General features: G+C 37.7%; 2 protein-coding genes across 2 annotated transcripts; one reads left to right on the top strand and one right to left on the bottom strand.

Annotated features, from left to right (window-relative positions):
- Window positions 1-620: 620 nt before the first annotated feature.
- LOC132110644 (BLOC-2 complex member HPS6-like) lies at window positions 621-5,079 on the bottom strand. Its single transcript, XM_059517422.1, has one exon. It carries the CDS (start codon window positions 4,785-4,787, stop codon window positions 2,283-2,285), a length of 2,505 nt encoding a protein of 834 aa, XP_059373405.1. The 5' UTR covers window positions 4,788-5,079; the 3' UTR covers window positions 621-2,282.
- Window positions 5,080-9,288: 4,209 nt separating this feature from the next.
- On the top strand, window positions 9,289-13,983 carry LOC132111136 (non-structural maintenance of chromosomes element 4 homolog A-like). The gene is made up of 11 exons (XM_059518303.1): window positions 9,289-9,388; window positions 9,922-10,161; window positions 10,252-10,332; window positions 10,480-10,610; window positions 10,825-10,967; window positions 12,597-12,696; window positions 12,793-12,883; window positions 12,978-13,072; window positions 13,148-13,196; window positions 13,287-13,372; window positions 13,610-13,983. Exons 2-11 carry the CDS (start codon window positions 9,945-9,947, stop codon window positions 13,673-13,675), a joined length of 1,059 nt encoding a protein of 352 aa, XP_059374286.1. The 5' UTR covers window positions 9,289-9,388; window positions 9,922-9,944; the 3' UTR covers window positions 13,676-13,983.
- The last annotated feature ends 12,365 nt before the right edge of the window (window positions 13,984-26,348 follow it).

Genomic DNA, 26,348 nt, shown 5'->3' with positions numbered 1-26,348 from the left:
TTGTTTGGTGTAAAGAATCGCTTGCCACAGTCTGTCCAGACGAGCCGTCTAGAAACCCTCCCCCCAGTACTCCCCATGTCCTAATGCCATTAAAACAGTGTGCCAATCAGGATGAAGTACTACAGCAGTGGAGTACACATTCCACACATATCTGTACTGCTTAGGGGGGAAAAACAATCAGGAATCAGACAACAGGATTTATTCACTATTTGACACTGACCAAAACATTAAACACTTAGGATTCAGATTAGTAAATACTACAGATACTTAATAGATATGCACTACAAAGGCATACCTGCAAAATCATGCAACTGGCCTTGAAATCATGTAAATCTAAGCCGTGTGCACGTTCATGTTATGTGTACACTACCCTTCAAATGTTTGGGGTCATTAATCATGTTTTAGAGTAATGGATTCAAATAACTGATGTTCTTTTGAACTACCCTAAAACATTTGAACAGTAGTGGATGAGAAAAATTTAAACATGTCCATGGGTATTAACTTATGTTTTACAAAAGTTCAAAACATATTTTCTCACCTTTTTTATGTCAAACATTTAAATAAATACATCACAACTATATGTCCTCTATTTTACCATCAACACCATTAGACAGAAAATCTTTTGGTTTTAACAAAATAACTTTATTCTGTTTATTCACATATATACTGTAGGTTATGCTGTAGGGTTTGCCAGTATTAGTGTTCAAACAATTCACTTTTTCCTCAGCAGACAGAATGCTGCATGGGTTTGTCTAACAGTAGCACACAGAGATATTTCAGACATTTTTACTAAATGTTTTTAAAATTACATTTTGAAACTGTTTTTAGTGCCTTTAGTTGATTTCTTTAGATCATAAATTAAAATTCCAAATACATCGTGCATAATACACCAATAATCAGTAAACACTTGCATCACAAAGAGAAAACAGAAGTGTTTCAGCTCTCCATACACAATTAGCTGTGACCAGTCAATTCAGGGCAACACAAGCCTGCCCAAAATAATTGAGTTTGAAGCTGGTCACTGTATAATAGAATTTAGCTGAACTGAATTTAAAGCAGTTCTGTGAATGCTGCTGCTGAGCTCAGTAGGAATGCAGAGGGTGGGTCTGTACAGACCCAGTGAGTTTATAAAGCTTTGCATTAGAAGCTCATCAGAATTCCCCTCCAGACCACCAAACCATACATCACTAATGACAGCCGTGACACTTTATCTCAGAAAGAGACTTGAAAACAAGTGGCAGCAATACAGGAGTCATATTTAATTGCTTTTTACAAAGTTAAAATCCCTGTGATAGCACTAAATACAAGAGCAATCCAGAAAACATACAAGGCATTTTACATGAAATGACCAAATCTAAATTTTCCAATGCATCAGCATGCCCAGTACATTTTATATTACTGTACATTTTTATGAATGACTAATGCATTTTTTTAGCTTACATCTTCCACAGAATTAAAAAAATATATTATTACTCCTAGCGTACGATGACATGAACTGTAGTGTCAGCAGAAAAAAGACATTGTTATGCTAAGAGTTCATAAAATAAAAGATCTAGAGCATGAAATGTGGATGATGCTTAGTCATCTCTGACCTTGCATTTGGATTAGAGTGACAGCATGCCTTCGTGTGATGGCTATAAAAAGGACACATCTGAAGATAAGGAAAAAGAAAATACTTTTTAAAAGACACAACAATGTAAGATGAAATGCATCAAACCCAAGTTAACATAAAAACAACATATATTACATTCTATATAAGGAATAATTAAAGCAGTAATTAAACATATGTGCATTGCAAGTTAATACTTTACAATTTTAATAGTTAATAAAATATTGTTTGATATTTTCAGTATATATCTCAGTGCCCTAAGAAGCTCTGTAATTTTGTTCAGACCATGCAAGGTAAATAATATGTATTAAAGGGACAGTTGACCCAAAAAAGAAATTGTCTCATCATTTATTCACCCTGATGTCATTCCAAACCTTGTATGACTTACATTGTTGTTTAGAACAGGAAATACAGTCAATCTAGTGAAACTCGATTGAGTCCAAAGTTTGTTTTGGACCCCATTGTCTTTAATTGTATATGGAAGAAAAAATAAAAAAATAAAAACTGTTCACCAGCATATATATTTTTTAGTTTCCACAGAAGAAAGAAACTCATACAAGTTTGGAATGACATGAGCCTGAGTAAATGATAACACAATTTCATTTTGTGGTGATAAGAGCTTTTTTAATAACAGGCCATGTAAAGGGTCAGAAATGATTTGCGAGTGGGAAAGTCAGACCAGTCTGGCTTGACATGTCACTTGAGATCCAGAGGAAGTCCTCTGCTTGGTTTCCTTCTGCTCAGCATCTCTGAACAGTCCCTTCGGCTGACGTGGAGGAGTGAGCGGAGGAACCGTGGGTGACTGAAGGATATCTGCGTACCTTTGGCTCGGTTTGGTCTCCCTTTGGAGAACTTTTCTAAGCAGTGGTTTCAAAAGCCCGGTGGTGACCTGGTTGCCGTGCGTCTCAAAAGGTCCTGAGTTCTGCGTTGAATCAGGCAGGTTTTTCAATACAATATTAAGTATGCTCGTAACAGTCATGTCCTCTGGACAAAGAGTCCACAGCAGGTCCAAATAAGGGTCCAAGTCTCTATGTTGGGACACTTCGCACAGCAGAGCACTGAAAATCTCTTTGTTCAGAAGTGGGCTCTGCCGGCAGAACCTCTCAGCTACTTGTACAACCTGTACCCACTGGCCTTGCTTGATGAGAATCCGCAACGCTTGCATTATTGCTTTAGGCCGCTCGCTGCACAAAAGCAGCTCCACTTCCAGCTGTTGGTAGGTCCCATTGCAAGGGAGCACCGTCAAGGCCCGTTTATAGAGTGGCAAGCTCTCAGAGCTCTCTTTCATGCCATAACCCCACGAAGACTTGGAGGACCTGCTGGATTGTTGTTGTGCCAGTTCGAGAAAACTAGGGAGCGAGCTGGGCTGGAATTTGAAGATGGAGTGGCACAAGAGCTCAAACACAGGCACCGCAGAGTGTTTCTGCTGACCGTTGCAGTGAGCAGAGTTCGCTGTGGGTTGCACAGGCTTGAGGATGATTTTCCATAAATCCGCAGGAGCTTTAGAAGACAACAAACCCTCACCGTTGCACTTCAAATGCAGAACCGCTTGAATGGCGTGCCAGGAGAAAGTGGGAAAGAGATAGAAGATGCCGTTCAGGTATTGAAGATTCTCCCTCTCTAGCTCACCGCTAAGCAGCCGGCAGATCTCCTGCTGCACCAAGCTTTCACTATAGTTCTCCAGATCTTTCTCCGAAGCCTTCACCATTGATGTTTTGATGTCCTCCAGCAAAACAAGACTCTTGAGTTCCGATTCGAGTGAGCTCATGAGTCTTTCTTGACCTGTGGAATGTTTCTCGCCAGTTTTGGTCTTCTGGTTGCTGAGGTAATCCCTGAGGATGGCAGCCAGCGATATGGGCGCTTGAAACATCCCACCTTTTTTTAGCTTCTCTACCGTGAGCTGCGTGCTACTTAGACTTCTTTGCTGATAGTATTTACATGCCTCCTCAAAGACAGCCTCAACCAAGAGTGCACTCAAGTCTTCTGAAAGCGTTGGAGAAGACTTCGGGTTCTGCGTGACCACAAACAGCCCGGTTTGTGACAGCATTTGTGGAGAGTGACTATCCAAAGTGTTTAGGAAGAGAAGACCTTCTGTTTTCAGACTTATTCTTTCTAATTCCAGACCACACGTAGTGTCGATTAAGAAGAGGGTCCTGCCTATTGTTAGTGCCAGGATTTCGTTATATATATTCAGGCTATTTTGGGACCCACTAGCACTTAGGCAGTTATCAGGAAGTTTGTATATGTTGCGAAGACCGCCGTCCCTCTTCATAATGCATACCCAACCAGTGCTGAGAAGGAGAAGGAGGTCTCCACATCCAGTTGGAGAGAATCCACAGATATCAGGAGGATTTATGGTGGATAGAAGGCCAATGCAGTCTGTAACAAGTCTCTTGAAGTCAGATTCCTTGCTCGAGCTTTTCATAAGTGTGCAACAACAGGTACTATGCACTTTAAAGATGTCATGTTCAGGAGACCATGCAAGAAACACTTTTGAGACGCCCATGGAAGAGTTTTCCCTCATATCTGGGAGCAGATAGACCAAATCCCCAGAACTGATGGTTGTGTATCGAGGATTATTATGCAATGCAATTTTCACATTTCCCAAACTCACACCCCCCTCATTAACTTCTATATTCTTTTTGCAGATGCAGAACCTGAAGTTGCTGCTTACAGTATTGGAGTTCTCAGATGGTGGTCGCTCCTCACACCATATAATGAAATTCTGACATATGCACACCGAAATGACTTTAGCACGAGGGCTCTTGCACAGATCCACGGTCTGGAGCAAATGCCAGCCTGATCTGGACTCTAGGAATTTCCAGAATTCCACTCTTCCATTCTCAAAAATAACTCCCAACACAGAGGTTCCATCTTCTGGTTTGCTTTGAGGGATATAAATGACATCCACTATAGACACTTTTCCAGTTAGCACTAAATCAACGTGCTTCTGGCATTGCATAAGAGGGGCTCGCTGATATTTGTCATGTGTCATAAGACCACTCTTGGGCTGACGCACAATGACATGAATGTGACGTCCATCTGGACTCAGACGCACATCGGACAGACAGTTTTGAGATGAAATGTTGGAGTCTGCCTGTTTGAAAAACTCTTTTAGATCCTTTCCTTTCGTGAAATCGGCGAAATCAGTCACTTGTTCCAATGCGAGTCGCGTCATGTTTGCTGAAGCGTTGATCTGTAATAGGAAGCACACGATGCGCGCGAAAACACTTTCAGTTTGGACCAGCGTTCATCCACAATCTCCCTGAAACATGTCCAGTGCTCCTTTCACACGTTAACTCCATCATATGACGCTGTCATATCTCTACAGTCCAGAAATCCTACGATATACACGTAAATTTATCCTGTGCTGTCCGTTTCTCCTCCACTCCTCCTGACATCACGAGTTTGTTAATTTCCGGAATCTAATGGCTGTGTTTCAATACCCAGAGAGGCACTCACTCAGACAGCATCATTGTGCAACAACGCACGCCGCTGTGACCGGGGCCGAAAACCTGTCTAGTTAGGCAGCTTACTACGTTTTGAAATACACCCTATGCGTTGTTTTTAGTCTTTTTTCCCTCTTTTGAAGGGAGGAGTTTAATTCATTACCCTGCTCTCATATTTTCTTATAATTACTAATATGTTTCCTACATACGTGTCTGTTTTCTTTCATCCACCTTATTGTGTCTATTGTGTATGTAAAATCATAATCAGTTTACGTCAACACAACCGCATTTTTATTCATTTATGGTGTTTGAATTATCTAAATATAGTTACAGTTATTTGAAAAATACAATCTCGCAAATTAGTTTTGAACTGAAATTTGAACTATTCCTTAAACAATTTCCTCTGGATTTTTAGAGTGATTTTCAATGTATTGGCAAATTAACGTATCTGGATTTCAGGTTAGTTCAACAACATATACTGTGTGTGTGTGTGTATGTGTGTGTATGTGTGTGTGTGTGTGTGTGTGTGTTTTAAGGTAAATTAATTGCGAATAAATTGCTTTTAAGGACTACAACTACCACAAGGATGTGAGATTACGTGAGTGACAAAAAATTGTAATAGCAATACATATAGCTAGTATAAAAATACAAACCGGAGAAGAACTAATAAATAAAATAATATAAAACATAATTATGATACTAGCTCAGTGTAAAAGGTGTTTTTGTTGTTGTTGTTGTTAGACAATAGACATAACATAGCTACAATAATTACAACAATAACATGGCATCCAAAAAGATAACAATCAACAATATTGGTTTTTACAATAAACGAATAAGAGACAAATAAAATTAAAATAGAATGATTTAAAAAGAATAAATAAATAGAAGGGGTATATATTGTTTGCTCAGTGTACAAGCTTTGTCATAGAATGCGTCGGAAATGACGTGACGCCAGTAAAACACGCATCCTTCTAGTTCAGCGAAGGTTTCGGTTTCGCCGTTGATGCAAACGACAGACATAATCCCTGCAGTTTTTAAAGTTTGAAAGTTTCCATAATACATTTTAATTAGCTAGTTTTTAAACATCAGTGTTTGTTATTTATTCTCTGTCTTCATATTCCGATGTCTGATCGCATTTATAGGTCTCCTGCATTGGATCGCATATGATCACTGTCTATTTTCAAGGATTGCTTGCAGACACGATTCAATTGTTTTGTAAACAAAATTTTCTTGATTTATTTATTATTATTTAGAAAAGTGTCACTAAAATCTGTCTGTGTACAAGTAAAATACTGTGTTTACTGACCATGTGATTAGCAAGAAGCATACTATATTAATATACTGTGCTATTCTATGCTTTAATAAATCATGCTGCATATTGTACTTTATTATATAATGTTAATATTTTATTATGTTATCCAAAAATTAATTTTTTAAAACACTTCCCAGTGTGCAACTGTCATTTCTAGATCTGTATAATGTTTGTTACATTATAATCTGACTTTACAGGTCTAGGAATTTAAGTTTCTGTAATACTATTATTCAGACATATGTGTCTTCTCTGAATAGAAAATCAAGCTGAAACATTGAAGATGTCTGATTCGAGGAGAAGGTCTAGAGGGAGTCAAGAGGAGTCAGCGGGAACATCCAATGGACTGGGTGGGCGGAACAGGTCAGAGAGAGCTTGTGATATGGGTGATGAAGATGATACTGGTGCCCGACCCTCAGCTATTAGTGAGGAAGATGATGATCCAACACGCAGGAGAGAGATCAGGAGCAAGTACAGGGATCTGATCAATCAAGTCCAGCGTGAGTATTAATACTGTTAAAGTTGGCTTCAATACGAGATATTTTCTTTCACTCACGATGGGGAGAAGATGGCGAATTTGGTTTTATCAAAGGAAAACACCATAAGTAAGTGTTTTACCTCGTTTACATGTATTTTATAAGATGATTTTACTTCATGATGCTGTGCGCGCCTAAACGAGCCTAACGGTTCCTCACAGATTTGAACTGATGTGCAGCGCAGACCCTGGAGCAGGTGCAGACGCGGGTTAACTTAGAAACAGGAAAGACCAAAAGTAAGCGTTTATGGTTTTACCTCATTTAAAATATATATTTTCTAACATCATATTGATTTATAGCGACATTAATATGCGCTCCTACACTTTCCTCAGAGAGATATATTCTTTCACTCGAAGCGGATCAGACGGGGAAGTTTGTTTTAACAAGGAAAACACCGAAAGTAAGTGTTTAACTTCCTTTACTATATGTTTTTCATATAATAATATTATGTAATAATGATATTTGTATGCTGTGCGTACCTAGACGATCTGAAACGTTTCTCACAGATTAAATATGATGTCAAATCAAACCACTGTAAACGGCCCAAATCTAAAATAGCAATATCATTAACGTGAATTGTTTCTAGCATGTCTCCTGACCAAATTTTGTGATTATACTAAGCATTAATTTAGTGAGTTTTCATTTAATATTCAATAATATTTTTGAAAAATGGATGTGAAATTATTCTGCCCCAATTTTACAGAAGTACTTTTGTGATGCTGCAAGTCGGAGTGGATTTTTTGCTTAGCTGGAAACTGCAGAGAACCACATCCTGTCGTCCTGAAAAAAAGAAAGAGACTACTTTCTCCAAGGGGATCCAAACGCCATTGGCACAGACTTTGTTCAGTGATCAGTAACATATATTCAACCAGGGCTGTCCTTAGGGGGGTGCAACTGGAGCAGTCGCACCGGACTCTGCACTTAAGGGGTAAACGGACTGAATGAGCCCCCCACCCCTCCCCGGGAACACTTCCTATTTCGCACCGGGCCCGAATCAACTAAGTACAGCCCTGCATTCATGGTTGATGGTAATGAATGAGATGCTGTGGTTTAAGCAGATAAATGTAAGCATTATAAACCTGGTTAAATTGAGAATACATATGGACAAAATAAGTTTTTTGTGCCTTTGCACTGATTTGCTTTGAAATTGTTTTAATTGTTGTAAAGTATGTTCTTTACATGTATTGAAAACACTGAATGTGAAGACATTTTGGTGCAGGGAAAAAGAGTTACAATGTTTCAGTTAAAATAAATAAGTGTAAACATGCATTGTTTTGTGGATTAATTTATCTCCACTCTCTCTCTCTCTCTCTCTCTCTCTCTCTATATATATATATATATATGTATCATGTTTTTGTTGTTGAGTTTAAAACACTTATTACAGTGTTGTTATTTAACTCTAATAGTGTTAGATTTTAACACCATAATAGTGTTGACAATATCAAATACACTGGTGTTGTGTGATTAAACACCATAAAGTGTTATATTTGTATTCTTAAGAGTGATAATTTCTCAACACCTTGAGTGTTAAATGAAACACTTACGCAGTGTTTGAATAATAAACACTTTCGTTAGTGTTGTTTTAACACTATCAAAGATGGACCTGTATGTTCACCCGGAAAGTGATCATTTTAGCACCCATGGTGACAAATCTCACAACATATTTTTGCTGTGATTGGAGAGACTCAATATACAACTGTAAATCAGCCAAAAACCCTTCAAACAAAGTTTGGAATTATTTATTCTACTTTTGTGAATACGAAATTTACCTAATCAGATCATAAGATTCATCATAAAATTAACAGAAGCAATTTTCGAATCAAAGTGATAACATCTTTGGATGTTAATTTACTGTTATAACCAGATTTCTGTTGAAAATGACAGATCTTCCCAAAAAAATTTAGAATGATTACATAAAAAGTGAAAGTGACATTCAGCCAAGTATGGTGACCCATACTCAGAATTCGTGCTCTGCAGTTAACCCATCCGAAGTGAACACACACACACACACACACACAGGGCAGCCATTTATGCTGCGGCGCCCGGGGATCAGTTGGGGGTTCGATGCCTTGCTCAAGGGCACCTAAGTCGTGGTATTGGGGGTGGAGAGGGCACTGTACATGCACTCCCCCCACCTACAATTCCTGCCGGCCCGAGACTAACCTTTCGATTGCGAGTCCGACTCACTAACCATTAGGCCACGACTTCCCCTTCCCCACCCAAACAAGTGGGGGGAACATTCAAAGAAAAGGTGTAGACTTGTTTTCTGGCTGATCAGTACGAAAAGAACAATTTTCATCAAGATCCATAAATATTATGAAGTATTTTCAAATGTATTTCTCGATGTTTGCTCAGTGTACAAGCTTTGTCATAGAATGCGTCGGAAATGACGTGACGCCAGTAAAACACGCATCCTTCTAGTTCAGCGAAGGTTTCGGTTTCGCCGTTGATGCAAACGACAGACATAATCCCTGCAGTTTTTAAAGTTTGAAAGTTTCCATAATACATTTTAATTAGCTAGTTTTTAAACATCAGTGTTTGTTATTTATTCTCTGTCTTCATATTCCGATGTCTGATCGCATTTATAGGTCTCCTGCATTGGATCGCATATGATCACTGTCTATTTTCAAGTATTGCTTGCAGACACGATTCAATTGTTTTGTAAACAAAATTTTATTGATTTATTTATTATTATTATTTAGAAAAGTGTCACTAAAATCTGTCTGTGTACAAGTAAAATACTGTGTTTACTGACCATGTGATTAGCAAGAAGCATACTATATTAATATACTGTGCTATTCTATGCTTTAATAAATCATGCTGCATATTATACTTTATTATATAATGTTAATATTTTATTATGTTATCCAAAAATTAATTTTTTAAAACACTTCCCAGTGTGCAACTGTCATTTCTAGATCTGTATAATGTTTGTTACATTATAATCTGACTTTACAGGTCTAGGAATTTAAGTTTCTGTAATACTATTATTCAGACATATGTGTCTTCTCTGAATAGAAAATCAAGCTGAAACATTGAAGATGTCTGATTCGAGGAGAAGGTCTAGAGGGAGTCAAGAGGAGTCAGCGGGAACATCCAATGGACTGGGTGGGCGGAACAGGTCAGAGAGAGCTTGTGATATGGGTGATGAAGATGATACTGGTGCCCGACCCTCAGCTATTAGTGAGGAAGATGATGATCCAACACGCAGGAGAGAGATCAGGAGCAAGTACAGGGATCTGATCAATCAAGTCCAGCGTGAGTATTAATACTGTTAAAGTTGGCTTCAATACAGTTATAAAATATTGTAAGTATATTGTTGAGTATGCTTTTTATTTGTTGTCACAGAAAATCGTGAGGACATGCTGAACCCAGCTAACAATAAACTTACTGATGTTTTAGAAGAGGCCAACAAACTTTTTGCCAATGGTATTCATTTTCATATTCTGATACCTACTGTATTTAATTCAGTTCAGTCAATTAGTAGTATGCATGGCCTGGCAGAGCTCTCCACACATACTTTTCATATTCTATGTATTATGTGTTCATGCTTGTCTCCTGCTGGTTTGTTTTCAGTGAGTCAGGCTCGTGAAGCAGCGCTGGATGCTCAACTCCTGGTTCTAGCCACTGATCTAGGGAAGGAAAAGGCCAGCCAGCTACATGCTGAAGGCTCTGCGTTTGACCCGTCTGCATTTACAGAACATTTGGCAAGTTATCGTGAGAGGAAAGGCCAGGGCTGTGTTTTCCAAAAATATTGTAAGCCTAAGTAGATTGTACAACCATTGCCACCAGTAGTCTCTGCAATCATCTTTTGAGAAACGCAGCCCAGATTTTGTATTAAGTGTCAGAGGAGAAAAGCATGTTTAGATTTCCTGTGAAATGAGTTTCTCCTTGATTGATTTCTCTTATTGATCATTCTAGTTGTCCTTCATGGGTCTGAATCGTTTTGAGGATGAAAGTTGTCAGGATGGGAACTTAGAGGGATATTTACCACAAAGTGCCTGGCAGAGGCTTGCAAAGAGATCTGAGTTTTGCTTCAAAACAGCCCCCTCATTCCACTACATGTGAGTATGTCTGTAGTAAGGGTAAATTTAAGTCAAATAAAACTGAAGGTGATAAGGTAAATGTAAGAGGGTGTAAGGCTTATATATTGGAAATTCACATTATAGTTAAAAATTCTTTTGCAGGTGATTGCAACGATTTTTATTTTTTGAAATGTTTTTATACGTTTTCTAAAGAGTATGTTATTATTAGGCTAGTTGTGATTCCATTCTCGCCCCTTGTACTGAAATATTGTACTGATGACTTTGTGGCCTACTTCTGTAGTAAATAAAACTATTGATGTAATGGATTCAGTTCAAAGCTAATTTTTATTTTTTATTTTATTTAGCAAGGACATATTAAATGGATAAAACGACACAGTAAAGACATTTATACTGTTGCTAATTATTTATTTAAAAAAGAAATTCTGTTCTTTTGAACTTTTTTATTCATCAAAGAATCCTGAAAATAATGTATCACAGTTTCCACAAAAATATTAAGCAGCACAACTTTTTTTTTCCACATTGGTGATAATGAAAGTTTTCTGAGCAAGAAATCAGAATATTAGCATGATTTCTAATGAAGGATTATGTGACAATAAATACTGGAGAAATGGCTGCTGAATTTTTTTTATTACATTTTAAAAATTATAAAATACAAAGCTGTTATTTTAAAATTTTGATAATATTTCACATTATTAATGTATTTACTCAATTTATGTATTTACTATTTACTTTGATCAAATATATGCAGCCTTGATGAGCATAAAAGATTTTCAGAAAACAAAACTACTCCAAACTTTTGTTTTGTGTAAAGTTTGATTTCCATAAACCTTCTGTAATGAATTAAACCTTAATAATCTTCGGGAAGAAGGAGGCGGGAACCGGCGGTCAATCAAGACTTTAATGACAAAATAAGCACAAAACAGCGCACCAGCCCCTCACGGACGACTGATGCGCACAAAATAAAACCAAAACCCAACTAAAAGCCCAGGCCTGGCCCTCTCTCGTCCTTCACTGTCGTCGCTCCAGTTTTATATCCTTCCATCTCCTACGTGGGACTCGAGACCGGCGGTGGGTCGCAGGTGTCACTGATTTCCCAATCATTGCCAGCCTCCCTCCTTGTTCCCACGTCCCTCGGCCCCGCCCCACTCGCCACATACCCCCATCGCCCCTCGCAGGCCGGGGGGTACCCTCGAGACTGCGCTCTACCCCCCCCTCCCTCTGGGGGGGACCGCTCATGGGGACCTGCGGGAACCTGGGGGTAGGACAGACGAGGCGAGAGAAAAGGAGATGGAAAGAGGAGCGACAGAGACGAGAGAGGGGAGAGAAAAAAAAAAAAAATCCGGTTCCCAGACGCACTGCTGCTCGGCCCTCCACCGGCTGGGCGATCTCCTCCGCGGTGCCTGGCGGTGGCACTGGACGGCCCTCGGCGGACGGCTTGTTCCCACGTCCCTCGGCCCCGCCCCACTCGCCACTCCTTCCTTTTTCATACTTTTATTTACACTAAACCTCTGAATCTGTTTGATTACACTGGCTACTAAACTGTACTATAGCTTTCAAAAAAGAGCATCTTCTGACAGCCTCATTTTGAAGAGTTTGCGAATACAATGTGCAGTTTACAACACCTTTGTTATTTTTGTTTAATTCAAGCTTCGGCTCATTTCTGGCAGAGCCTCCTCCGCCACAGCAGAGAGTTGAAAGACAAAGGAAAGCACCCAGCAAAGAGGCCAAACGAATGATGCCCACCCAGGTGTGCTCATTCTAATGCAAATGCTGACATTCTCTGGAAATATTCTTGATGATCTGTCTGATTTTAAGAAATTAAGAAAATATCTTGTCATCACAGCTGAAGAAAATGGAAGAATCTAACCAGGAGGCGACAGAGAGAGAGGTCGAAAGAATTCTTCGATGTCTGCGAAAATACGTAACTCATGACCGTAAGCATGTTAAATAAAATGAAATTAAAATGTCAGAGTTAAGCAAAACATACTATTTGTCAAAACCCATAAACAATGACCTTTTCCGGAACAGCAAATGAACCCATTTCATATTACAAGTTCGTCATTGACCCCAACTCCTTCTCCCGGACTGTGGAGAACATCTTCCACATGTCTTTCCTCATAAGGGTATGTTAAAAGGCTTCAACAGCTTTGGAGATAAGTACGTAAGTCTCACAATAATTAATTAAATATAACCCTCAGGATGGTCTGGTGAAAATGAACTTGGATAATTATGGGCTTCCTTGTATAGGTAAGATCAAATCCACAGGTCACCATTTTAGTTGTGTTTGTTTGAATGTACTTCATTCAATGTACTGTACTTATTATTGGTGTACTGTAGCTCCAGTAAAGGACGGTGAGGTAGAGCTTGGTGGAGCTGCTGTCCAACATCAATGTGTCATTTCCATCAACCAGGAAACCTGGAGGGTGAGCACTTTATGACTGCATTTGGTGTATGTTTGGGGTCGGAAAGAAGTGTTTTCTGGATTCTAATTGAGATGATAATGTAGAAATGGTTTTCTTATCGGGGTTACCGGAGGCTTGTGACTTTAACAACAATTTAGACACATTTTTTTTATTTTTTTCATGTTCATATATTTATTTAGCTTGGAACAGACTTTTCTTTACGTTAAATAACTTGTATCTATGATCTGTGTCTTGCAGGAAATCATCGATGCCTTTGATATTAGGGGGGCTTTTATCCCTCCTTCAGAAGTTTTGTCGCAGTAAGGCTAAGTTGGAGGATAGTTAGCAGCAGCCACCAAAATATTACTGGTCAATTGTGTGCCTATAGAGGGTGTCTGGATGCTTAAAAATTTCTCTCTGTTCACATGGGATCAATTGTTCTTAAAACAGGTTTGCTTTGTAAATCATTATGTAAAGATATCCTATTTGCATGTCAAATTTTCTATTTGCACAGCCCTCATACTACAGAGTGGCCGCTTTTACTTACAGGTAATTTCCTTGAATGTCATTTTACTATCTAAGCTGCTCCAGTAAACCTTATTATGATTGTGTATTGATAAGAAACATAATGCAGATTAACTAAATATGTGCATAGTGTTGTTTTTTAAGGGTTTTGTTTGAATTTAGGGATTTTAAGGTTATGCTCGAATTTCTTCATAGTAATGACTAATCATTAATCTGGTCACAAAAGTATGTAGAACCCTCAAAATTTGCCATATCCTGACTTCACTGTATGTTCAGCCTACATTTGAACACTACCACGTAGAGGTGAAATAACATCTGTATAATTTTTTTAATAAAGTTGAAAATGTGTGAATGTGATTTAAAACTACTCTTAAAAAAACTTAATTAATACATACTCTTAACTGCTGCCTCTATAGTCAAATATATAAATATTGCCATATGGCAGTTTTCTTGCGCTTTGTTGTCTGTTTCATGTTCATATAAAGTCTGTGTAAAATGGTCATGCAGGGAGGCGATAGAGAGCTGTCCATGTGTGCAGTGATCCCGCTGACATCTGAAGCCTTTTGGAGGGATCTGCCTTTTCACAAGACATTTCTTTAAGCTGCAGGGATTTTTGGACAGTGTAGTGGAGTAAAGCTGCATTCAGGTCAGTGGCTGAGGTTGTGATTTTAGTGTAATACTGATTTCTTAGCAGTTTTCTTTTTTTGTCTTTAGGCTTATTATCTACTTGTTTTTTTGGAGGGGGGGGGGGTCGCTGTGTTGACTTACTGCTTGAATTTCTAAATCTATGTATCTCAAATTGGCTGAAATCCTGTCTCACTTATTTTTTATATAGCTTTTAATTGCCTTTTAGTTTATTGTCGATATTCTCAAATGCTCTTAATTTTTTCATCTTCCATGAGGCATTTTTAAGTATGTCCTTTATTAAACACTTTCAAGGGAATTGCAGTATCTTTTCCTGGTGTCCATTTTTAGTGAATACAAATGAGTAAATTATGTATCAAAACAAATAATATGTAATATGCAAATGATGTGTTCATTTGAAAAGGCTTTTTATTTATTTTTCTATTTCAGGGGTAAAGGTTACATTTTTGCTGGAAGCTCATTTTCCTAAGGGATGCACAGACAATTCTGGCCAATAAAGATAATCATTTTCATGTTATTATTGACATAAAAATTCTGTAATATTTAGTCTTAAATAACAATTATGGACTAAAACTAAAATCAGTAAACTGTGTCAATGTCAATTCAGTGTTGTGATTCATTTCGAGATCACGACATTGTCATTTGCAGTATGAAATGTGCATGACTTTTCATTTTTAGATAAACATTTGATGAAAAAAGTTCAATATTCAATATTTAAGACTCAATAATTATATTCCCTGTACGGTCATCATTATAGGAAATGGTTCTTTAAAGGAATAGTTCACCCAAAAATGAAAATTTGATGAGCAAGTGATAAAATGCTAATTCTCCAAATCTGTTCTGATCTTGGATTGAATGAGGGAGAGCACATTTTCAACAAATTATCTTTTTTTTTGGGTGAACTGTTCCTTTAAGAAACTTAAAGAGTTAAATTAAAGTTATGTTAAAGTTATCACTAGATGATGGCAAAATTTCATTTAAAATAAAAACAGGCAAGAAATGAATGCCAATTAAATATCCAGTACTGATCAATATACCCATTTCTTTATTGATTTCAACACGTTTTGTTCATGATGCAAAAGAAAGCCATTGTAGCATGAGACAGTCAATGCCTCTGTCAAATCAATAAAAAAATGTTTGGAAGTCAACATGAACTGATGTTATGACCAACTTTACTACAGTATTGCGACACAGTTTAACAGCATATTGAAAAAAAAAATGTGGGGCAGGCTTGATCTTATCCACTGGTTATTGATTGGATGGTGCTGAATGGTGGCAGATCTGAATATGATTGGCTCAATAAGAACAAGTTCTGACATTTTTATTGTATACATTTTTTAATGGACTTATTATTATTTATAGATATATATATAGCTGTTACTTGAACAGTATAGCATGCATAAAGAAAATAAACAAGGGGAAATTTTGTTTTCCTGTGGACATTAATGCCAATTAAGAATTAAGATTTTGAATTCAGTCCATCAATCTTCATATGACTTAATCTATCTTATCCCGACAGTCCATTATTTTGTAAATTCTTTTTCTTTTATGCCACTGTCCCATTTCACTTGAGTAGCTCAATTGCTTTTCCTCTGCCGATTTTCTTTTAATGTTCAGTACTAATGTTCAGTACTGTCATAATGCGTGCAACTGTTGTTCTTTTAAACTTGCAGATTATCTGTTCTTTTATTTTTCTTGTTCTCATTCGGCCTCTGTATTTTCTCTTCTTCCCCTCCTCTCCCCACTGGTGCGATGGTTGCTTTGGATAACAGAGGGGCCTTTTACCCACTTGCAGAATCTTTTAGCAACGCTGAAAATCCCAATGAAGTAAGAGAGGAAAAAATGTCAAGACACTCTTCTTCTTTTTTAATCTTCAGCTGTGCTATTTATATAATTCTGTTGTTATATAACAGAGAATGTGCATGTATGTCATTGTTATACCCTGGGCATTGCAGCTTATTCACACACTCTCTCACACACACACATATGAGGGTATCCTTGCACGCTTGCACTCACTTGCTCACACCCTGCTTGCATTGCTCAGCGATGCCATTTCTCTGTAGTGGGGATGCAATCCTGGAGAGATTATTTTTGCAAGCCTTGTAATGCTTCAGTTACCTCTCCTCAGGAGGACATGGAATACAGGATGGGAAGCTGCATCGGAGTCGCACGCAGCCAGGTAACACCGCAACTCAGACGCTCCAGACCGAATGACAAAATGAGAATGATTGGGAAGACGTCAGTGGCTGTTTGTTGGTTGTCAGTGCAGGCAGAAGAAGGGGATGAGGGGGAGTATTTGTGTTGGACTGAGCTGACGTCGAGGATATGAAAGAAAAAGCATGTGTTTTTGGCTGTCTCCTTTCATACTGGCCTGTAGTGGTCAGAGCTTGGGTGTCTAAGAGCATGAAAGGAGATGGGAATGGAAGGGAAAAAAAAGAGGGGGAGGTGCAAAATGATTCCTGACGATATCTACAGTGTAAGAGGGTAAAGGACGCAGGAAAAGGAATGACTGATAAGGATGAATAAAAGGCTGTAGACAACAAGCAAATGAAGTCTAAATTGTGCTGAAAATTGGCATGTGAGGATTAAAAAATGGGGATAAGGAAAAAACTGAATTGATTCCCTTGCCAACAAGCAATATCTGTGCATTCAATATCTGTTATTAAGTGCATGCATAATTATCAATAACTGAATCTGAATTGATTGTTCATAGATGATAAGTGCTGTCTTGATGATTTATTAATATCTTATTATTCAGCATTCCTTGTCTATGCAGTTGAATCGATTTTGAATTACAGTCATTTTATACTTGTCTTAATAGGTATTAGAAATGGGAATATTTGTTTAGGCACTTTATTGCAATAGTTATATAATAATGTTCATGTTTTAATGCTGTTGTGTCGGGGAGGAGAAGGGGAGTGCTGCATATTTGTCAGCTATTAAAAAGTATTTATTTCATTCACCGATAAATACTTTGTTTGCTTGATCCATTTAAAAGGCCAATTTTGTGTATTATTACAAAAGGTGAGAATAATTATTTTGTGAATAAGTGAAATAGAATGGGGGGTGTGTGAGAGTGTAAACAAGGGAGGTGAACAGGTAGCAGACAATGGATAATACATCAATAATGCAAATATGCATCATAGTGTGAAGTAAGGTTTTCCAATAGGAAACAGTTGAGAGAAGATCACAGTCTAGGCAGTTTAGCAGGAACAGTTGCAGTAGCCATTGAAAAGGAAGGTCTTGCAGGATGCTTGACAGAGCTGAAAACACTGGTTTGATAAGTGATATTATAAATAAGTAATTAGAAATACTGTTTAATATAACCGGATCAACCTGACTGCTTTTGGTTAGACTAAAGTGAGTAATTTGGGTATGAAACTCAGTATTCCACTCAGTATTATTTTATGTTGCATCTTATTACCCCAAGTAATTCTGTAAGGATTTCAAAGATTTTAATGGCCATTCTATTGATCGCCTTTTTTATTTGGTCATCCAGCAATGTGAATACCTACTGACCAACAGTACAGCACCTTGGTGACCAGTAAAATCACTTTCAGTGTGAATAGAGCATATTTCCCACAAAAAGTTTTCAGCTATCAATACCATTATAGAAATGCTGTATTCACTCATGATTAATGTTGATTAATCTATTCTGTGACCAAAAGTGTCCAATAGTAAGTTTACAGAGAAAACAAGTAGTATTTGTAGTCATGTCATTACAATATGTCTGAGGCAACCTGCTCGAAATAAAAAATATATGTATATATATATATATATATATACCTGTTGACAGGTTAAGGGGGTTATGGGAAGGGTATTCTTTCTGCTTAGTATGTGGCATTGTGTTTGCTTACGAGGGTTACCAAGGGCCATGCTTCGTCCAGCCGACTCTGTCATCTCCACACTGTTAGAATCAGGGCTTGTTAACTGTAGTGTAGCTGCAATGAACACAACCTAAAGCTCTACATTAAGTGTGGCTATGTGAGCTTGGATAAATGTAATGCCTGTACCTCGGTGAGCTGGGTCAGTGAGTTTGACCACTTTGTTGTTATTGCTTTTCAAGTTCAAATGAGGTGATTATTCTAGTTCAGGAATAGAGAAGACACATTCCTGTTCCACTTGAGGAGTGTTCCTAGTTAGCAGGCAGGATACATGTGTTTGCAAGTGACTTAGTCATGCTAAAGTAAGGTATTGATGTTGAATTATTAGTGGGAGATTTGGGTCTCCAGGTGGGTATTTAGATCTCTAAATCTAGATTTGTTTTAGCTCATAAGTGACCTTGGACCACAAAACCAGTTTTCTTAAGTTTAAAAATATTTTCCGATCTTAATAAACCATACATCAATGGAAAGATTATTTATTCAGCTTTCAGATTATGTATAAATATCAATTTTGAAAAATTGACACTTAAGAAGTTGCGAGGTAACATATTATGTTGGATGACAAACAAACATAAGAAGGGCTGGAATTACACTCCATTTACTCAAATAGCTCAGTGCTTGAAGCAATGCAGTAATTTGTTTATTCTCTTGTTTATCTTTTTGATAAGCTGTTTCTAAAAAGCCTGGCTGAATCTGGCTCCATGAGATGTTGGGATCATCTAAACTTGACTCTTTAGACTTTATTTGTATGAAAGTCATTGTATAAGCCTATTTATTACATTGGCACAGTTTGCTTGGAAGGGAAAATGGTGCACATGACTCATGGCTGGATGGGAAGACTTAAATAACGAGTGACAGACAGGAACAGCATCTTTTTATAAGATCAGCATCTGTTTGTACTTACTGCTAAAATATAGAGCAGGTACTGATCACCCAGCAGAGTCACACGAAATAATAACCTTTTTTATATTATGCTTTGAGGCAAAAACGAGTAGCTGCTTTAATGTTCTTTTAAAACCAATTTTTACATTATGCTCAATTTAACTTGTGTGGTACACAAAATTATATTGTATATTGGGCTTTAAGGCTAAATACCTGATTTTATAAAGTCTATGCTAAATACCCAGTAAATCAATCAACTTCCTTCCAAACATGTCCCACTCTATAAATGTATTGGTGATACAACGTATTTAACTTCATGTAACTAAAAATGAGGATGCGAGGGATAAAACTATGGTCCATTTAGTGGTTTATACTGTTTTAAAGGCACAATATGTAAGTTTTCGCCACTAGAGGGTGGGTTTTCAAAACAAACAAAGGCGTAGTGTGGAATCATGGGAGATGTAGTCTTCATACACACAGTTGATGCAATCCGACAGGACTTGGGCAGAAATCATGTTAGTGTAGTAGCTAATGTATTAAAGATGTATTAACATTGTAGTATGAAGCAGAGTGAGGCGAAAAACAGTTAAAGCAAAACGTGGCTTCTGAAGCAATTGCTAATGAGAGACGAGTGTGACACATGACTCGAAAGCAGCGGAGCTTTTATTATGCCACAGTCGACCACAGTTTCCGCTGCTTCTGGTTGTGCGTTTGCGGGGTAAAGCAGCACTGTTTTATCATAATAGTTACATTTGAAAGTTCTGTTATAATACTACTCTGAATGGTCTAATAAAACGCATAACATATTAAAGCGTCTTTGGTGTTTCCATGTTTCCTACAAAACAAAACCGGAAATCGAGGGTGTATGACATCATTGGCATGCGACACAATGACACAATGGGCACGGCCCGTGTCACTAGTTAAAATTACTTATTTCTCTTGATGTAAACATTCTGCTAAACATTTAAGATAATTCACACAATTCATCAAAATATATACCACATTTTTGGATTTTGGATATTTTAATAAAAAAATCTTACATATTGTGCCTAAGTCTTAGGCTATGTCTAATTTTCACAACCAATGCAGAGCAGTGGGAGACGGAGGGCAGCTGCTGTTGACTAGTTGATTTTGGCTGTAAATCCTGAGTCACACGCATTTACTAGCACAATCTGTCAAAAAAATTATCTTATTGCACCAGACTCCCACTAAATGATACCGTAAAACAGTGCTACTGTGCCTTGCAGTATGTCTCATGTGCCTATTGAAAAAACTTAAATCCAACTATGTGAGCTCCTCTAGTATTAGTATTCAACTATGACTAGTATTTCTGCTGCCTGAATTTCAGCTCACACCCTCAATGAATGCTCACAACACTAGGTATGTACTGTAGATGGAGTTTCACTGAAGCGTTAGATAAATGGGATCCAGCATACTGACTTTCCCCACATTAGATCGTACTGTAATGTAGCTGTGGTTGTTTGAGGGGGCGGCCGCATGACTGATGGGCCCTGGAGCCTTCTGCAGTGTGCTGGCCGCAGGTCAACATTGTGTGCAAAATGCTCCTGGAATCTGATTTATGTTTATAATGAGCTTGTGGTGTTCTTAAGAGAGGTTGTAGCCAAAAGTCTGTTAGATCCATCTAGAAGAGCTTTCTTTATGGGCTAATGAGACATACTACTATACTCACTCTCACTTCATGCAGTGAGCGACTCAAGCCAAATGTGCAATAGGCCTGAAAATATCACTCTCTTTATGTGGCATTGTAAAAATGGGGACAGTTTGAAATGATTCATGGATGTTAATTGAATTTCAAATTTTTTTTGATAATGAAGTTTAAATTAAGTATGCTATTAAAATATCATTGAAATACTTGCAAGTCAACAGACAAGTAATGATCATGAAACAACACACTGACTGGACTTAATGGCCAAAGAAAAAGTGCAGTAATATTATTATATATTCACAAGGTTCATTTATATATAGGCCTATATATACATTTAATGTTCTGACAGAGGTCTCTTGTGCTCGAAGAAGCTAAATTTTTTTGGTCAAAAATACAGTGTAGCACTAACATTGCGAATTTAAAATAGCTGTTTCCTGTTTCTCTAGTTTAAAATGCATTTTATGCCTGTAATGGCAAAGCTGAATTTTCAGCAGCCATTACTCCAGTTTTTAGTGTCACATGATTCTTCAGAAACGATCCTTCAGTTGTGCTGCTTATTATATATTTTTGGAACTGTGATACAGGATTCTTTGCTGAATAAAAAAAAGAACTTCACTTTTGATCAATATAATGCACACTTTATTAATAGAAAGTATTAACTGTTTGAACTGACAGGCCAGCATTTTGCAGTTTTGTATAAAATGCAGTAAACTGGTGCAGTAAATTAAAACTAAATCACAGAATACTAATACTAAACTCTCTGTTATGGTCATCCTATTATTTTAGCTATTGTTTGTGCCTCTTTTTTTCAGTCAATATTAGTGGTCACGGGTTTACCTGGATTGTCTGCTTTGGCCGGTTCTGTCTGATTTATCCTGTTAATGTTGTGGATCTTCATATCTGAATTACATATCTGCACTTGAAATCTGAATTTATCTTTAAAGATTTTGAAGAGTTTTCAGTACAAATTAAATATTACGTTTTTTTCAAACAGCTTCTATGAATCATTCAGGCCTTTACATGATAGCTGTTACATAAATTATTGTATAACTGTTAAATTCTGTCAAACTTCCTGAAGGCCATGACTCTAATAAGATGTTTTTTTTCCTACCACCCTGAGAAAGCTGTTCTACTGGACAGCATCTCTGCACTTTGTTCTGCTTTCATCAGAGCCTCTTAATCTCAACATGACACATACTTACATATTTCACTCCCTGATCGCTCAAAGCTCAGTGTTTCTCTGACTGTTTGACAAGAAAATAGTGTTCATAATTACTTGACAGTATCTGCTTTCTTTACTTCGGTCCTTCAGTCTGGACTGTGCTATTGTAGGTCTGATGTGAATGGATCACCTAGCAGGCCTGTTCAACAAGATTGGCAATGAGAACAGCACTTTGCCAGTAAGACAGTTTCTATTGGGACCTGCTGTCTGGCTCAGCACCGCAGTGTTTGTCTGTTCTGAAACGTTTGGACTACCATGCTTTTGTGTGCCTTAAGACTAGATTTACTGTTGAGAGCTGTTATGACTTTTGGTGACATCTGTTAGCATTCCCACATCAGCTGACATAATGCCTGTGACAATTTGTGCTTGCCTTGAGGGAACAGCTCAGATAGAGTGAGAAACCGAGAATGCTGTGGTAAAAAAATCATGCGCCGCTGTTTTCATTGTTTTCACTGTGTTGTCAAACAATCTGACTGAATTTTGTTTTGAAAAAGTGCAGATGGTCAGTGAACTCATTCTGTGCGGGATTTGTTTCTGTCTGACTTTGTATGCTGCTCCCATCGCAGGAGTAACTAACCAAAATAAGAGATGCTACTATGTTACCTATATTTTTCAGTAGCATGACAGTTGTTCTGGCTGCTTTCAAAGTGCAGCATTTCCAGAAATGAGCTACATTTTCCATTGAGTATTGGTTTGTTGGCTTTTTCTTATGTCTGCATAGGGAATAGGCTAATAATAACTCGCTCGGTTCATTCTAAATGGTATCTCTCACACCTTTGGCTTCCCAAAGGTTTTTCACACTTCTCCCCTGGATGAAGAAACTTGCAATAAGTGGATTCAGCGTATTAGATGTAAGGATTTTAACATTACTTCAAGAATTAAATGTATTGCTGGAATGTCCCAATTCATTCATTCTCGACTCGTTCTAAAAGCTACCCTGGTTAGTGCTTCAATATCTATTTCATTCTAATTAGGATCGTTCTGACTGTTCATGTAAATGAACAGATAAAAAATGCTTCACAATTGCGAGTTCATGTACTATAGCCTACTTTGTTTTTGACTCTGTTAAGCAAATTAGTTGTTATAGCCTATAAATTTACTTGTACTTGTTTTAAAAAAGTCACTAAAGGGTGACACACACACACACACACACACACACACACACACACACACACACACACACACACACACACACACACACACACACACACACACACACACACACACACACACAATTTATTTATAAAGATATACTGTATATTTCTCCCTTAACTAACCATACTTCTTGTTTGCAACATTAATGCAAACAGTAACTTGAAATTATGTGTCAGTTTTAAAGTAGCTTCCCCACAACAGTACCATAATTGAAATTATTTGTCATACTGTATGTGTATGACCTTTTGTTGCTGGTGTGATTTTACAAGACATTTGTGCATTCAGCTGTGGTTTGAGATTCAATGGACCCTGAAAGGAATAATTTGGTCGACGTTATGCTACATTGAAAAGGCTACTGAGGTTGGAATTTAGGATTTATCTAAATAGGATCAACTTGTTGGGCTCAGTGCTTTTTCATGGATGACTCCAACCAGTTTGATAGGTTCCCAGAACGAACTTTAAGTACTCTTGGTAAACTAACAACAGCAGCACCGGAGACTGTTTGAGGCATATAGTGACTCAGATCTGCCATGCATTTCTCCAAAGACTGTTCCTTTCACCACATCTTGTATCCATCTCTCCTTTTCCATTACACATATTTGTCTCTGCCACAGGAGGGCGCTCCAGATAACGTGGTGCCATTTCCTCCAGAAAAAACACAGTCTGACATGGTAAATGAGGTACTGGGTTTCAGTGTGTGTGTGTGAATTTGCTCTGGAAGTGTGCATGGTATTTCTACAGTAACTTTGGTTCAGAAATCTGTTTAGTGAGAGCATATTAACAAATATGGATTTGCAGAAAGCTACTGCAAGCTTAATGGTTTGCTTACCCTGTTGTAAACCCATTTTAAACAGTCTAAGCTGAGTTTAGTTGGCTTTAGCAAGTTTACAATGGTCTATCATAGCTGTTTAGCTTGATGGCCAACTTGTTCCCCATAGCTGACAAGCCCTGAATGCCTATAAAACCAGCCAACAGGTCAGCCTAGCCAGGCTAGGATATCAAAAAACCAGTTTAGGCTTGTTTAGGATGTTTTATTAGTAGAGACATGAGAAATATGTACTTTGAAGGACCAAATGCCTGTGGATGCACAGGTGGTTCTCAAAAAAGGACCAAAGGGACCACTAAGTCACTATTTCTTTTTTGACTTTTCAACATTTTAAGCACATTTTTGTAGTTCAATTAAATAGTGTGTCTTGTAGTGTGAAATATTTCTTTTTTTTTTTAGATATACCTTTTCCTAGTTGTTCCAAGCTCTAAAATATTTTATATGGTAGAAACTATTTACAAATTCTAAAATCTTAATGTTTAAAATGGAGTATTATTACATGGACCCTAGTAATTAAAAGACTAAAAAAGTTAGTGTATAACATGACCCCCCGATGTGGGTTACTTTGAGATTGACCTTTTGGCCCATTTCCCAGTATTCACCTGCAGTGTGTGCATCAGAGTGCAATCCTCAGTCCCCAGCAGGAAGTGACAGAACGGCAGCAGATATAAGAGGCAGGAGGTAGCTCGAGAGGGAGGGATCAGAGGGCAGAAGCCTCATCCTCAAAGAGTTACACAGAGAAGGGGGAGGGATCACTACTCAAGTTGCTCTGTGAGACTTCTAGCCTGAGATTTCATAGTACTGCTTCTCAGGAGGAACACAATGTCTCACATGTCCAGGGACTAGCAGAGTTCTCCTGTGAAGGGCATGAATCTATAGCAGGAGAGGTGAAGGGAGCGGAGTCAGGAATCTGGGGAGGAGACTGGAACATAGGTAGGACAGGCAGCATGTGTTGCAGCATGTTTGTGTCCTTGCCCAGCTGAACCAAAACACGCACACATCGCTGCACATGCTCTCTGAGAGTTCAGCGCAGGAGTGCTGCGCTGTGAAACTGCAGCAATCTTCTGCGAATGTGTGGGTGCCTCCTTAGAGAAAGGTGAGTTTGTGATTTATTTAGTGGCTTGCTGCAATTGTGAGTTTTTACCCTGTAAAAAAGTATATATTTTTTCTTATTTTACAGTTAGAATCTGTCAAATTCTTGAAATGAAATAAATGTACAATGCTGCCATGCTGTATGATATTAAGACTTGTCTTCAGAGAATATATAAGTAACACTTTAGTTGCGGAACCAATTCTTACTATTGACTAGTTTATCTTATAACATGCATATTATAGAATATGGGCAGTTTATTAGTACTGATAAAGCTCATATAGTCATTAATCATTCTGCTTGATCATATTTTAGAGCCCTTAATTAATCCTACCCAATACCTAAACTTAATAACTACCTTCCAAACTGATAATAAGCAGCAAATTAGGAGTTTATTGTTGCAAAGGTCGTAGTTAATAGTTAGTTAATAGTGAGAACTGGTCCCCAAACTTAAGTGTTACCAATGTATTTCTTTAAATACATGTGTATTTTGACTTACTGAATTAGGTAAAGATTTTTTTTTACTTGAAAACAATTGAAAAAGATTAATTAAAAACTTACTGTCAAGCCATTATTTTTTTTTTTTGCAGTCTAATAGTTTTATTTATTTTCTACAAATTTAATTGTTATATGTGTTACACAGTGAATACACTTTTATGTGTCCTAAAGAGGGATAATACTTTGGTCTGTTTTATAGTTATTCAAAACTGGACTGCATTTCATATAATTTATGGGTTGTGTGTGCGCATCCCACAACTATTTAGAGGTCAGTCTACTGTGTTGGGCTTATACGACTGCCATGGAAATCAGTAACCCTGCATAGCAAGGATGCATGGTAGTTAACAGCAGGGATTTACTGTAGTGGAGGACAATGTTGTTGCTTTTCAGGACCACTCATGCTGTAGTTCAAAGGACAAAGGAAGACAGTGGCCCCTTATTTAAAAAAGACAGCAGTGATTTGAGGTTACCCGTTTCATTCTCCAAAGGCCCCTGTGTGCCATATATATGGATCAGCAGATCTGGATGCCCCCATTGTAGCTTATATCCATTTAAATTCTAAACCAACAGACAAGTGTAGCTCATGCTCAATTAAGTTTTTTTA

Source organism: Carassius carassius, chromosome 30 (genome assembly GCF_963082965.1).
Source record: "Carassius carassius chromosome 30, fCarCar2.1, whole genome shotgun sequence".
NCBI classification, from domain to species: domain Eukaryota; kingdom Metazoa; phylum Chordata; class Actinopteri; order Cypriniformes; family Cyprinidae; genus Carassius; species Carassius carassius.
Note: the sequence above shows the minus strand (reverse complement) of the source record. Positions and strands in the feature narration are given on the sequence as shown.